Source organism: Pelophylax lessonae, assembly GCF_965119305.1.
Source record: "Pelophylax lessonae genome assembly, chromosome: 4".
Classification (NCBI taxonomy): domain Eukaryota; kingdom Metazoa; phylum Chordata; class Amphibia; order Anura; family Ranidae; genus Pelophylax; species Pelophylax lessonae.
Genome location: NC_138771.1, coordinates 614,750,215 through 614,763,559, shown reverse-complemented (window position 1 = coordinate 614,763,559; position 13,345 = coordinate 614,750,215). Strand labels below are relative to the sequence as shown.

The following is a 13,345-nucleotide window of genomic DNA, read 5'->3' as shown; positions in this document are numbered from 1 at the left end:
CTAGCTTAGCTTAGCGCGACTCTTGTTGTACATATTGCTTTTACATTCCAGGTGTTTTGAGTTCGCTGCTTTTTAAAGGCGTGAGTTCAATTTTATTACAGTCTCGTAAATCTATCATTCCCATTCCTTCCACTGTTCTGTGTTTTTTCAGGGATATATGGGAGATGGGAGCAACGAGCCCACATCCCTTTCCAGATAAAGCTTCTCAATGGTTTTCATGTATGAGTGTTTTAAAAGGACATGGAGGGGCCAGAATGTATACAGGATTTGGTGGAGAATCTGAATTTTATAAGCTGCTAACCTGACCACCCATTACATCTCTACTTGTGCCAGCTTTTTCAATTCTGCCTCAACCTTGGATATAGAAGGCTTGTAGTTAACTTCTTCTAGGGAAGCGTAATAAGGGGTGACTATTATACCCAGGTATGAAATACTTGCCTCTACCCATGTGTACAGCAAGTCCTCTTTTAATGTGGATACGACAGGTTTAGGAATGTTTAGATCCAGTATTAGAGACTGAGTGATTTACCTTGTAGTATGATAGCCCACTAAATTCTGTTAATATTTTGTGAACTTATGGGAGTGAGGTTTGGGGGTTTGTCAACATGAGGATAATGTCATCAGCAAATAGGTTGATAATATGAAGTCTTTCCATAAAGAGGAACCCTGTTATCAAGGGGTGGGATCGGATCCTCCCGCCAGTGGTTCAAGCATCAGATTGAAGATCAACGGGGAGAGTGGGCATCCCTGTCTCGTACCATTGGATATGACAAATGGTTTAGATAATACACTTGCTGCATACACCTGGGCCAAAGGGGTGGAGTATAGCGCCAAGATAGCGGATAGAATAATCTCCTGAAAACCAAACTTATGAAGTACATTTGACATATAGCCCCAGTGGACACAGTTTAACGCCTTCTCTGCATCAATGGAGAGCAGCAGGTAAAGTGTTCGGCTACATTCAGCAAACTGCACAACAATAAGTAAACGTCATCAGATGTTTGTCTACCAGGAATGAACCCCACTTGATCTGGTTGTATTAAGGAAGGTAATACTCTTTGCGTTAAGCAGCGAGATTGTCCGGCAAATTTCCAACCAATCAGGGTTCTTCCCTGGTTTGGGAATGGTAACGATACTAGCTCTCAACATCTCCGGTGGGAAAGTTGTTCCATTTGCTGCAGCATTAAATAGCTTGACTAGGTAAGGGCTTAGGAGGGAAGATCAAATATGGTAATAATAATTTATAAACCCATCAGGGACAGGGGATTTCCCACACGGCATTGATTAAATTACCTTTTGTATTTCTAAATCCGAGAAAGGACAATTTAGATTCTCAATATCAGAGGAACTCGGGGAAGGAAGCTTGAGTTTGTGTAAAAAGGAGGCTATGTGTTGGGGGTTGGACAATTTCAGTTTGGTGAAGGGGTGAAAGAGGAAGGGAATTTTAGATTTGATTCTGCGGGATTTCAGGCGGGAGGCTAAAAACGTCCCCACCTTATTATGCAAGTAAAAAAAATAAAAAATTTAAGTTGGCAGAGCAAATGCTCATGCTTTTCTTGTAAGAGGGAGCGGAGTTCCAAACGAAGCTTGGAAAGAGTAGATGCTTTACTTGAGGCAGGCTTTTATGCAATTTAAGTTTTGCAGATTAGTCAATAGACCTTGCAATTTTGGACTCAGGCACCTAGCTGGATTAGCATTCCACATGTGCTTTGTGCGAGTTCCATAAGGAAAAAATATTAGTGTTGGGAGTGTCATTAACAAGGAAGTAAGAAGTAATCATGGAGAAGTTAAATGAGCACAGCGTTCATTGCTTGTTCTTTAATAATTATGTAAGAAATGCCTTTGTGTGGTTTAACGTGCTAATGTCATAATGAGAAAAATAGGAGTTAGTAGCCTTTCAGTGCCTTGGGAGAGTCAGGATGAGAAAAAGCTTAAAAAAATTATGGTGTAGATTGGTAGACATGAGCATCGCGTTAGATGCAATAAGTGAAGAATTAGTGAAAATGGATAAAAAAAGAAAAGAAAAAACCCCCAGAAAAGTAAAAAAACAAACAAACCAGTGCAGCTCAACTGCAGTATGTGGGGAAAGAACTTGCTGGTGAGCATACAAAGAACACTTACTTCTCTGGGGGCATACCGCCTGAATGATACTGATGGGCCTTAGGTGGTCTAACCCAGCGCCAATTGTTTCTTCTTGTTGCACTTGTCCGAGCTCTGAGTCTACTCCCTGGAGGACTTAGAGGAGAAGCGAGAGGAGTTTGTGTCGGCTGGGTTTACTGGGATCATTTTCTATTCTTTCAGTAGATGAAGCCCTTTGCTGAGTGTGTTCACAGTTGAAGTGGAACCGTCATGGGTAATCTTGACGTGGCAGAATATTTCCATTGGTATCCAATATCATGGTTCCTCAAAGCTTTGGTATTGGATAGCAGATTTTTGCACCTTTGCAGAGTGTGAGCAGAAAGGTCAGATAATACTTGAATGGACGCGGCTCTCTCAGGAAGGTGGTCTCTCTTGCGGAACGCCGTTAGGACAGATTCTTTCACCCTAAAATAGGGCATCCGCAGAAGGACATCTCTAGGTACTTCTTGAGGGAGGAATAAGAGTTTGAGGATCCTGTGAATCTAATCGATTGTAAGATCTGCTGGAGATAGTGATGGTGCTGTGGCTTAAAAGAGATCTCGTACAAATGGTTGTACAGATTCTGCAATACCTCTGAGTTTTAGGCTGTTGAGTCTGGAGTGTTCCTCCAAGTTCTCCACTTTTGATTTCAACCAAGCAATGTCCTCTGAGTGAGATGTGTGCGCATCCACCATATTATAGGATTTTTATTGAGTTATAAAGTACAAAACAAGTCATACAGTGAAACAGGATGAACATGAACTTTGCATCACAAAATAAACAGGATAAACAAAGTATGCACATGGCAGTGCCCAACTCTATAGCCAAGATAGAGGAAAATGAAAAAATTTGTACTCAAGTGAGTGTAGTTATAAATTATTTGAATGCTATCAATACCATATAGAAACATATCTATCAAATGCGTTGGTCCGTGTAGTGGATGTTGTCACTATAATCCATCTTGGATCAGGAGTAGAATCTACTAGCTTGAGGTCGGGGGGGGGGGGGGGGGTTAGTTCATGAGTTCATGAACAGGGCTCATTGGAGTCTGTAGTGTTGACATAGTTGTGTGAGAGGGAGAAAATGAGGGGACGGGATCGAGACTACCAACAGCTTGGTGTCCAGGACCCGTTCCCATCCATATGGTGGCATAGTGGTATATTGAAATTATAGTTGGGGGGGGCTAGGGGGGGAGAGGGGGGAAAGGAAGGAGAGTGAGGGGAAGGAAAGAAGGGCGGGAGAGCCCTCCCAGTCTCCGTCCCACCAAGGAATATAAAGGGAGGTATCCAGATAAAGAGAAGTAATATAAATGATACATCATATTCAGTATGGTTACGGCAACAAGGTGAGTTCAGGAGGATAGGGGAGGTTACCTCTCACACTCATCCCTTGTTTAGGGGTGAGGGGAACCATGGATAACTACCAATTAGAGCATACGGGCCCTCCCTCCTCCCTACTTATGTGTAGTGTGGTTTTGAAGGGATATAGGAGTATAGGTGAGGGGATCTTATGTCAGAATTTGCTGGTCTTCGGCAATGGGAATGTTTTGAGAGTGTGGTCTGTTCGTCAGTGATGCGTATGTCGCGGATGTAGTGAAAGAGATCCAAGGATCCCAGATGCGAGCGTGCTATAGAGATCAATTCCTCCAGTTTCGCTATTTTATCAGTTTTCTGTATCCAGTCTAGGATAGTAGGTGGAGTATGAGATTTCCATCGTACCGGGATGCATGTATTAGCCACATTGATTAGGTGTGGAATCAGTGTCTTGCGATATCGATAGGGTGAGATGTGTGTATAATGGAGTAAGTACTGTGCTGGGGAAAAGTTTATGGGCATGTCAAGGATTTTCGAGATTATGTCGTGAACTTGTTTCCAGAATGGTTGGATTCGGGAACAGGACCAGAATAGATGAAGGAGCGTACTGGGTTCTTTGTGGCATCTCCAGCATTCTATGGGAGAGTCAGGGAAGAATTTGTTCAGTATTTTTGGGGTTCTATACCAACAGGTCAACAACTTGTAGCAGTTTTCTTGTATTGAGACGTTAAGGGAACTTTTGTGTGTGATGAAGCAAATATTCTCCCAATTGTGGTCATTGAGGGATAGGTTAAGGTCCGATTCCCATGCAGAGAGGGCTTTATTTGAGGTTAGTGGGGATTTTTGGAATAGCAGATTGTATGTGGTGGAAATCAGGGGGCGTTGGGGGGACGTACTCATGCAGAGACGTTCAAAGGGTGTCAGGTCTCTAGAGAGTGCACCTGTATGATTTAGAATGGATAAGAAGTGACATATCTGAAAGTATACCTAGCAGGGAATAGGAAAGGAATTAGTGTCTGTCCTGAGATGGGTGCGGTCAACTAGGGTACCATCTTTATAGAAATTATATGCCCATATCGGTTTACCTCCTCAGTAATCTAAAAGAAAGGCTGGCAACGTGCCTGGTTCAAAAGCAAGGTTAAGTCTTATGGGGGTCAGAGGGCCTGGGCTGGAAGAAAGAGTGGAGTGTTTGCATACTTCCTTAAAGCAAGATAGGGTGGCGCTGATCAGCGGGTGCCTTTTTAGGGAATGGGGGATGTGAACCGGGTCTATCCAGGGGAGTGTATGGATGGACGCTAGGTCGAAGGAGTTTTCCAGATTGACCCACTCCTTGCTCTTTTTGTGGAGGAACCAATCTAGTATTCTCGTGAGGTGGCATGACCAATAATATTTTTTGAGGTCAGGTAGGCCGATGCCTCCAGCATTTTTAGGTTTGGTCAATAGATCAAATGAGAGTCTAGGATGTTTCTGATTCCATAGAAACCTTATACAGGGGGATTTGAAGGACTGAAAGAAGGAGGGAGGAATTTTAATCGGGATCGTTTGAAGTAGGTACAAGAGACGGGGAAGGGTATTCATTTTGATTATGCTCGTCCAAACCATGAAAAGTGTGGTTTGTTCCATTTTTCATGTCATCTGCAATGGCTTTCAGCACGGGTGGGAAATTTTTGGAAAAGAGCTTCGATAGGTCGGTTGGGAGATGGATGCCTAAGTACTTTATAGAATCAGTTTTCCATTGAAGTGGGAAGTTGTTTTTACACTGGTTTACCAATCCAGGGAGCAGGGATATGTTAAGGGCATGTGATTTAGAGAAGTTAATTTTAAAATTAGATATGCATTGGAAGAGTTTAAATTCCTGTAGAATCGTAGTCGGTATAGAAAGAAGAGGTTCACTAAGAAAAAGTAAGATATCGTCTGCGAATGACGCTATTTTGTAAGTGCGAGATCCAGTATAGACTCCCTGGATATCAGGAATATTTGCAAGAGAACGCAGACATGGTTCCAAAGTAAGGATAAATAATATAAGGGACAAAGGGCAGCCCTGCCTCGTCCCATTACTGATAGAAAAGGCGTCTGACAGGTAACCATTAACCCTAACACGAGCTGTCGGGGTGGAATACAGGGACATGATGAAGTTAAACATTCTGTCTTGGAATCCTAGGTGACGTAAGACTCTTGCCATGTATGTCCAGTCTAACCTGTCAAACGCCTTTTTCGGCATCCAGGGAAAGCATAAAACCTTTTACGTTTTTGGGAGGTTATCCAATGGTGGATATTGATTGCTTTAAGTGTATTGTCCCAAGCCTCATGTCCTGGGACAAAGCCTACTTGATCTTTACTGATTATGTTAGGGATAAGGGGAAGAAGTCTGTTTGTGAGAATCTTGGCAAATAATTTTATATCGACATTCAGCAAGGATATAGGTCTATAATTCACAACTGAGGTGATGTCCTTACCCTCTTTGGAGATGACAGTAATTTAGGCCTCTAGTAATCTGTGGGGTCGGAGTGGGGGAGCCGACTTGATTTTTACTGATTATGTTAGGGATAAGGGGAAGAAGTTTGTTTGTGAGAATCTTGGCAAATAATTTTATATCGACATTCAGCAAGGATATAGGTCTATAATTCACAACTGAGGTGATGTCCTTACCCTGTTTGGGGATGACAGTAATTTGGGCCTCTAGTAATCTGTGGGGTCGGAGTGGGGGAGCCGACATAGAGTTGAAGGTGTTTAGCAGTGAGATTGAGAGAAGATCCATGAAGGTCCTATAATATGGGGCAGTGAACCCGTCAGGATCGGGGCTTTTGCCAGCTTTGAGTTGCTTGATGGCAGCCAGGAGTTCGTCTTGGGTTATGGGGTTTTCTAGATTAAGTGTTTGAGCAATTGGGATAGGCGCAGGGCAATGTTGTTGTAGGATATTGCGCATGAGAGAATTTTTATTAGTCTCCGAGGAAGTAGGAGTAAGGCTGTACAGTTTAGAATAATATTTCTCGAATTGTGTAGTGATATCAGGGGTGTTGGCATAGATGTTGCCTTGACTGTCTTTGATAGTGTGAATGGAGAGGGCGGCCCTTTTCACTTGGAGAGCTCTCGCTAAGTATTTGCTGCTCTTATTTCCGAATTCGTAAAATAATTTCTGCTGTAGAATAAATTTAAGTTTGGTTTTGATATGCAATTCGTCCAGGAGGAGCTGTCTATGGTGTATAAGTTCTTGGTGGGTGTTTTGTGCTTGTGTGCGTTTATGTGTTGATTCAAGGTCTTTAATTTTTTGAACAAGAACCTGAGTTCTGCCTTGGTGGATTTTTCTCTTGAACAATTTGAGAGAGATTAGTTTGCCTCTCAGGACACATTTGTGTGTTTCCCATAGATTGAAGGGCGAGGTTTCTGACGTGTCGTTAATGGAGAAAAACTCAGATATCTCGTTGCTGATATTTTGAATGTCTGATTCCAAAGTCAGGAGCGAGGAATCTAGTCTCCAGAATTTGGAATAGGAGTTGACCGACAGAAGATACAGCGTTAGAGAAACCGGGTGGTTGTCGGAGAGTACCATTGTCTCATTTGTTGCTTTTTTAAAAAGGGGGAGATCTTTTTGGGAGAGAAACAGATAATCAAGTCTAGAGTACCTGTTATGGCGGGAAGAGAAGAAAGTATAATCCTTAGTTAAGGGGAATAAAGTTTGCAATGTAACGGAGCTCCAATACCCAGCCTAGGTATCTCCGCTATATAATCCTTGAAGCTGAGGAAGCACTAAAACATCCAAGGCAAAATCCCCCCCAGTAACTGGATGACACACAGTTCTGGGAGTCAAACTAGACTAAGTTTGTTTATTGAAAACACAAGGGATCTACAATCTAGGAAAACCCCTCCCTCTTCGAGCCATCCCACACACAAAGCTGAACATCCCATAATAACCTTACTCACAGGAACAATAGAACAATGGAATGCAGGTATTTAACAACAACAAACCCCCACCCATCTCCTGAGGGACACTGCTCCCTCACTCTTTCAACACAAACCACACTCTTAGTGTCCATTCCGCTACACTGCTTCCCCTTAACCACAAGATGGCATACACAGTCTGATCCATAACGGATCGGCTTGGGGATGTCCGGGGAGTACTCACAGATCATTTTTTCAGTTCAGTTTGACGCGATAACCCGTCAGCTTTGCCATTCTGTTGTCCATACAAGTAGGGCTGAAGCTTCTTTTCCCTGGGCAGAAGCTTTCTGCTCAAGTAGGTTACGGGTTGTTTTCTGCCATCTTCTCTAACCTGGCTCAATACTGCTCCCAATCCAAACATTAAAGTGTCTGGATCTCAGAAGGCCAGTAGGTCTCTGTGATGTGGGCCTGGGATCTGGACTGGCAGGAACGCTGAGGTCAACTGGCCTAGGTCGTTCCCCAGTAAGATGTCGGTGGGGAGCTCCCATATAAACCCCACATGAATCAGACCTGACCCGTCACCCCAATTCAATGGACCCTCACAGTGGGTAGCCGGTGTACTGCTCCCCCTGCCATCCGTACCACTACTGAGCCTCCGGTTCGGGCGGCATCTGGGACCAGGTGTTGCTTGACCAAGGTGAGAGTGGCTCCCGTGTCTCGGAGACCTTGCGCGGGCTTTTCATTTAACTGGACGGATTGTAGATGGTGTTGTCTGTTCTCCGTAGTGGCTTGCACCAAATTAGCTTCGTGAAGGGTACCCAATTGCTCCTCGGTGGGTTTGAACCTGGGTACGACTGGGGAAACCTCTGCTGCATAGTAGGGGACCGTTGTCCGAAGGGGGTGACCCTGGTCGGATCCCTGCAGCTTGGTTCCTTCTCTGGGTACAGTTTCGTTGATAGTGCCCAAACTGCTTGCACCTGTGGCACTGTACCCCACTGTGGGACGGGTATCTGGGTGTCTGGTGTTTGGAGGAGATTCGCCCCCTCTGTGGTAGTGGGGGTCCTGTTCGAATCCATGAATCACATTTCAGTTTTTTACAGCAAGACCAATTCTTGCTTTCATCAAGAGTACCTTTATAGGGTTACAGTGGGAAGGCATCACCAGCACCCAAAGACCCATTTTTCTGCAAATGTTTGACCAGGACATCAAATTTAAATTTTTTTACAGCATGCTAATTCATGCCTTCATCAAGAGTACCTCTATAGGGTTACAGTGTGAAGGCACCACCAACACCCAAAGACCAATTTTCCCGCACCTGTTTCTTCTGTCCAAAGTCTACGAAAGAGACACCAAACCTTATCTAAAAAAAAGTGTTAATCTTGGCATGAGTGTACTACAATTTAGCTTCTTAAATTTCATTTTTTTGTGTTTAGAAATGTCAGTTTTGCTGCAGCAGGTTCTAAGAAAGCGGCGGAGCAGAGCGAGAGAAAGGCTTACTGGTGGAGAGTGAAGTAGCTGACAAGCCCTACACGAGACAGTTGAGCAGGAGCAGAGCGGCACAACTAATATAAAACACTGACTGATTGACTGACTGTGACAAGCTGACTATGGCAAGCTGACTGTGTAGTGGATATGCTGGCTGAAGAGGGGGTAATGTGAGTACTGTTGAGTAACTGAGTACTGTTGAGTAACTGAGTACTGCTGTTTACTGTTAAGTAACTAAATACTGCTGAGTACTGTTGAGTAACTGAGCATTGCTGAGTACCGTTGAGCAACTGAGTACTGTTGCTTAACTGAGTACTGCTGAGTACTGTTGAGTAACTGAGTACTGCTGAGTACTGTTGAGTAACTGAGTACTGCTGAGTACTGTTGAGCAACTGAGTATGGTTGAGTAACCGAGTACTGCTGTGTACTGTTGAGTAACTGACTACTGTTGAGTAATGAGTACTGTTGAGTGACTGAGAGTAACTGAGTACTGTTGATTAACTGAGTACTGTTGAGTGACTGAGAGTAACTGAGTACTGCTGAGGAACTGAGTACTGCTGAGTGACTGAGAGTAACTGAGTACTGCTGAGTGGCTGAGAGTAACTGAGTACCGAGGAGTGACTGTGTACTGCTGAGGGACTGAGAATAACAGGTTACTACTGAGTGACTGAGAGTGACTGCACTGCTGATGAGTAACTGGGAGTGACTGAGTTCTACTGAGTGACTGAGAACTGCTGATTGACTGGGAGTAACTAAATATTGCTAAAAGACTGGGAGTAACTGAGTACTGCTGAAGTGACCAGGAGTAACTGAATACCGCTGAAGTGACTGGGAGTAACTGAATACCGCTGAGTGACTGTGAGTAACTGAGTGAGTGGGAGTAACTGAGTACTGCTGAGTGAGTGGGAGTAACTGAGTATTGCTGAGTGACTGGAAGTAACTAAATTACTGGGTGCTGGGAAATTAGAGTCAGGAAGCAAGGTAACAATTAATTGGACAGAGTAAGATGCCCGGCAGGTGTGGAGATTTGACTCGGTGCTCATCTTGTGGCATGTATGCGTTCCTCGATCATCCGATCGAGGGCGAATACTGCTGCACAAAATGTAAGCACGTTGCTTCTTTGGAAACCAAGGTCCTGAATCTAGGGAAGAAGCTGCCAACACTGAGGAGAATCTCCATACTAAAAGAGAGTTGGGAACATACATGACAGGTGGTGGCGGGGGCCAGCACAGAGGCGGGTTTGGGATACAGGGGTGCAGGCACCAGAGCAGAGTAGTTGCATGACAGTTAGAAAGGGTAGAGGGGAAAGTGTCAGGGAGGCCTGGTCCTTGGCTGGAACATCCCAATAAGTATGCCCTGTTGCGTGATGTTGGAGAAACCAGTCAGACAACAGTAGATGTAGTAGACGACGAGAACAGCTATGGCATGCAATGCCAAGCTGCTGCAAGCAAAGCCAACAGAATACTGGCATGTATTAAAAAGGGGATTCACTTCAGAGATAAAATGAAAATTCTCCCACTCTACAAGACTCTGGTCTGGCTGCATCTTGAATATGCCATCCAGTTTTCGGCACCAGTCCTCAGAAAGGATATCTTGAAACTGGAGAGAGTCCAGAGAAGGGCAACAATGCTAATAAAGGGACTGGAGTACTTCAGGTAGAGAGAGAAGACTACAAGCTTTGAACTTATTCTCTCTGGAGAGGGGACACTTGAGAGGGGATATGATATCAATGTACAAATACCCTACTGGCGACCCTAGCACAGGGAACAGATCTTTCAGCAAAAGGGAATTCAAAAAGACACACAACTATTCACTAAAATTAGAAGCGGTTTAACCTTAACCACTTGCAGACCGCCCGCCGTAATATTACTGCAGCAGGGCAGCTTGGCTGTGCTCAGTCACGTAGTACTACGTGATTGAGAGCATGTGGTTTTTGCGGTGTGCGTGACTAAACACAGCGGGAGACGGGCCGCTGCCCTCCCGCAATCGCCGGAGAAACCGAGAGAAGACCCGCCTGCTTATGTAAACAAAGCAGGCGGATCTTCTCTCAGACAGGCAGGGAAAAGTCAGCAGTTTCAGCTAAGCTGAAACTGCAATCTCTCTGTGCCTGTCACAGAACCCCCCCCCCCCCCCACACACACACACACACACACACACACACACAGTGAGTAAGCACGCAAGCATACATTGAACTCCTTTGATCACCCCGAGTATTAACCCCTTCCCTGCCAGTGTAATTTATACAGTAACAGTGCATATTATTTAGCACTGATTACTGTATTAGTGCCACTGGTCCCCAAAAAGTGTCAAAAAAGTCAATTAGGGGTCCGATCTGTTCACCGCAATGTCGCAGTCCCACTAAAAATCGCTGATCGTTGCCATTACTAATAAAAATAAATAAATAAATAAAAAGTCCAAAAATCTATCCCGTAGTTTGTAAACGCTATAACTTTTGTGCAAACCAAAATAAAATATGCTTTTTGGGATTTTTTTTTACCAATAATATGTAGCAGAATACAAATTGGCTGAAACTGATAAAAAAAAATTAAATTTTTAAAACATTTTTATTGGGAATGTTTTATAGCAGAAAGTAAAAAAATATGGTGTTTTTTTTCAAAATTGTTGCTCTTTTTTTGTTTATAGTGAAAAATCTAAAAACCGCAGAGGTGATCAAATACCACCAAAAGAAAGCTCCATTTGTGGGAAAAAAAAGAGTAACGGAACAGGGCACCCCTGACCGGGGGGTACCTTCGTTGACAGATGCTCCTAGTGCTTCCCGAGGGACTCCAAGTACTCCACCAGACACCGTAAGCACTTCAGACTCCACGAACCGCCGCAGCTTGGTTAGGGTCTTGGCATCTCCTAACCACCCTGGACCTACGACAAGGCTCCAGGTTCCTGTGGGTGAACCTCTCTTTCCCCAGAGAGTGCAGCAGAACAAGTCTCTTCATAAGAGACAGAACTCTAGATTGAGGTTGAATGAACTCAGCACAACTTTAATTGAACAAGACTTATATACAGTTTTCACCCACAAAGTTACCACCCAGATGGACCCTGTTGAAGACTGAACATAATATTCACCATCCAATAGGAACAGAGGTTTACACTCTCATACAGTGTACAAAATATACAATGTGGGACAATCCCCCCTCCCCCTTAGCATCCAATCCACATTCCTATACGTTTCTATTAAGGCAGACAGACAGAACAATGGGAGGTCATTAACACGTAACAATGCAAAAGGACAATCCACATCCCCTCCCAATACACAACAAAAGGAATACCTGTCTGACATTGAAAGCTATGTAATTGTAGTGTTCTGGTACCTCTGGTACCCTTGTTCCATATTTCTCCTTTGCTAATTGCGTCCCATCTTGTGTAACAAGAGACGCATATACCTTTAAGACCGGATGACATCATTGCCGAGCGCCGCTATGAGCGGCTATTTCAATCGCTGGCTTTCTCTCACTCATCGCTCGTTCAAACCACATGTTTACCGCACCTTCTCCTGTGAAGTCGGAGCTGCTGACATTTCCTTTGCTGAACTGACGCCGGAACCTCGCCGCTGATCCGTATCTCGCTACGGGATCACCTCTCTATCTATGGACATTGTTACTACTAACCTATCTAAGTGATAAGTACCCCACAGGGGATTCCTTACTAACCAATCTCCTACTGTCATCTACTGCAATTACCCGGACTATCTATCTATCTATTCCATACCATCTGCATAGACTGTTAGCTCTTGGGACTACCTTCAACTATCCTTGCACTAGGTTACTCTGTCTAAGTATACTCCATCTGTGTCCTCTTACCATCTGCACTATACTAGACATCAGAACCTATCTGCTTTACCATCACCTGCAACTCTCCAAATATTACTCCTAGTAATCACCATACAACCTGTCTCTCATCTATACATTCTCATATGTTCTATCCCTCCACTAAAACATCTGATTGAGTATATGTATATTGCATAACAGGCTGTACACCGTGATGAAGTCCTGAGAGTTGGATAGGTTTATTCAACAGTATCTCTACAAGGCTACTGAGTGTGATAATTCTGCAGCTGAAAATCCATCCATTAACAAAAACGCATGAACGTTACAGATTGAACGAGCCTTAAAAAAAATATGGATTCAGCAGAATTACCCACTCATGTACTACAATTAAAACAGCAAGTAGATGCATTGATCCTTGCGCTTACAGAGGTACAAAACGAAAATCAGACCTTGAGACAGCAGGTTGGCTGTCTCACACAGCTTTCTGCTACTCAGCCCCGTGAGCCTAAGATAAACCCTCCTCTAGTGTTTTCTGGTGATCGGAGCAAATTTCGTGAATTTAAAAACGCATGTCGTTTACTTTTTTTGTTAAAACCTTTAACCTACACCACTGACCAAATTAAAGTTTGTACCATCATCTCCTATTTAACGGGTGAACCCCGGGCCTGGGCAGACGCTCTCTTTGAAAAGGATGATCCACTCCTTAATTCTTACCCTCTATTCCTAGCACAACTCGCTAGTTTATATGAAGACCCCAATAAGCAGAGT

At 43.9% G+C, this 13,345-nt stretch overlaps 1 protein-coding gene across 1 annotated transcript in view; it reads right to left on the bottom strand.

The window, feature by feature from the left end:
- Positions 1-2,813, bottom strand: part of LOC309552834 (A.superbus venom factor 1-like) — a gene marked incomplete at its 5' end in the record, with an annotated part of 218,648 nt that extends 215,835 nt beyond the window's left edge. The window contains 2 exons of the mRNA XM_082253743.1: positions 2,475-2,584; positions 2,711-2,813. Of these exons, the coding sequence (XP_082109869.1) occupies positions 2,475-2,584; positions 2,711-2,813 (213 nt within the window). The remainder of the gene's footprint in view (positions 1-2,474; positions 2,585-2,710) is intronic.
- Between the last annotated feature and the right edge of the window lie 10,532 nt (positions 2,814-13,345).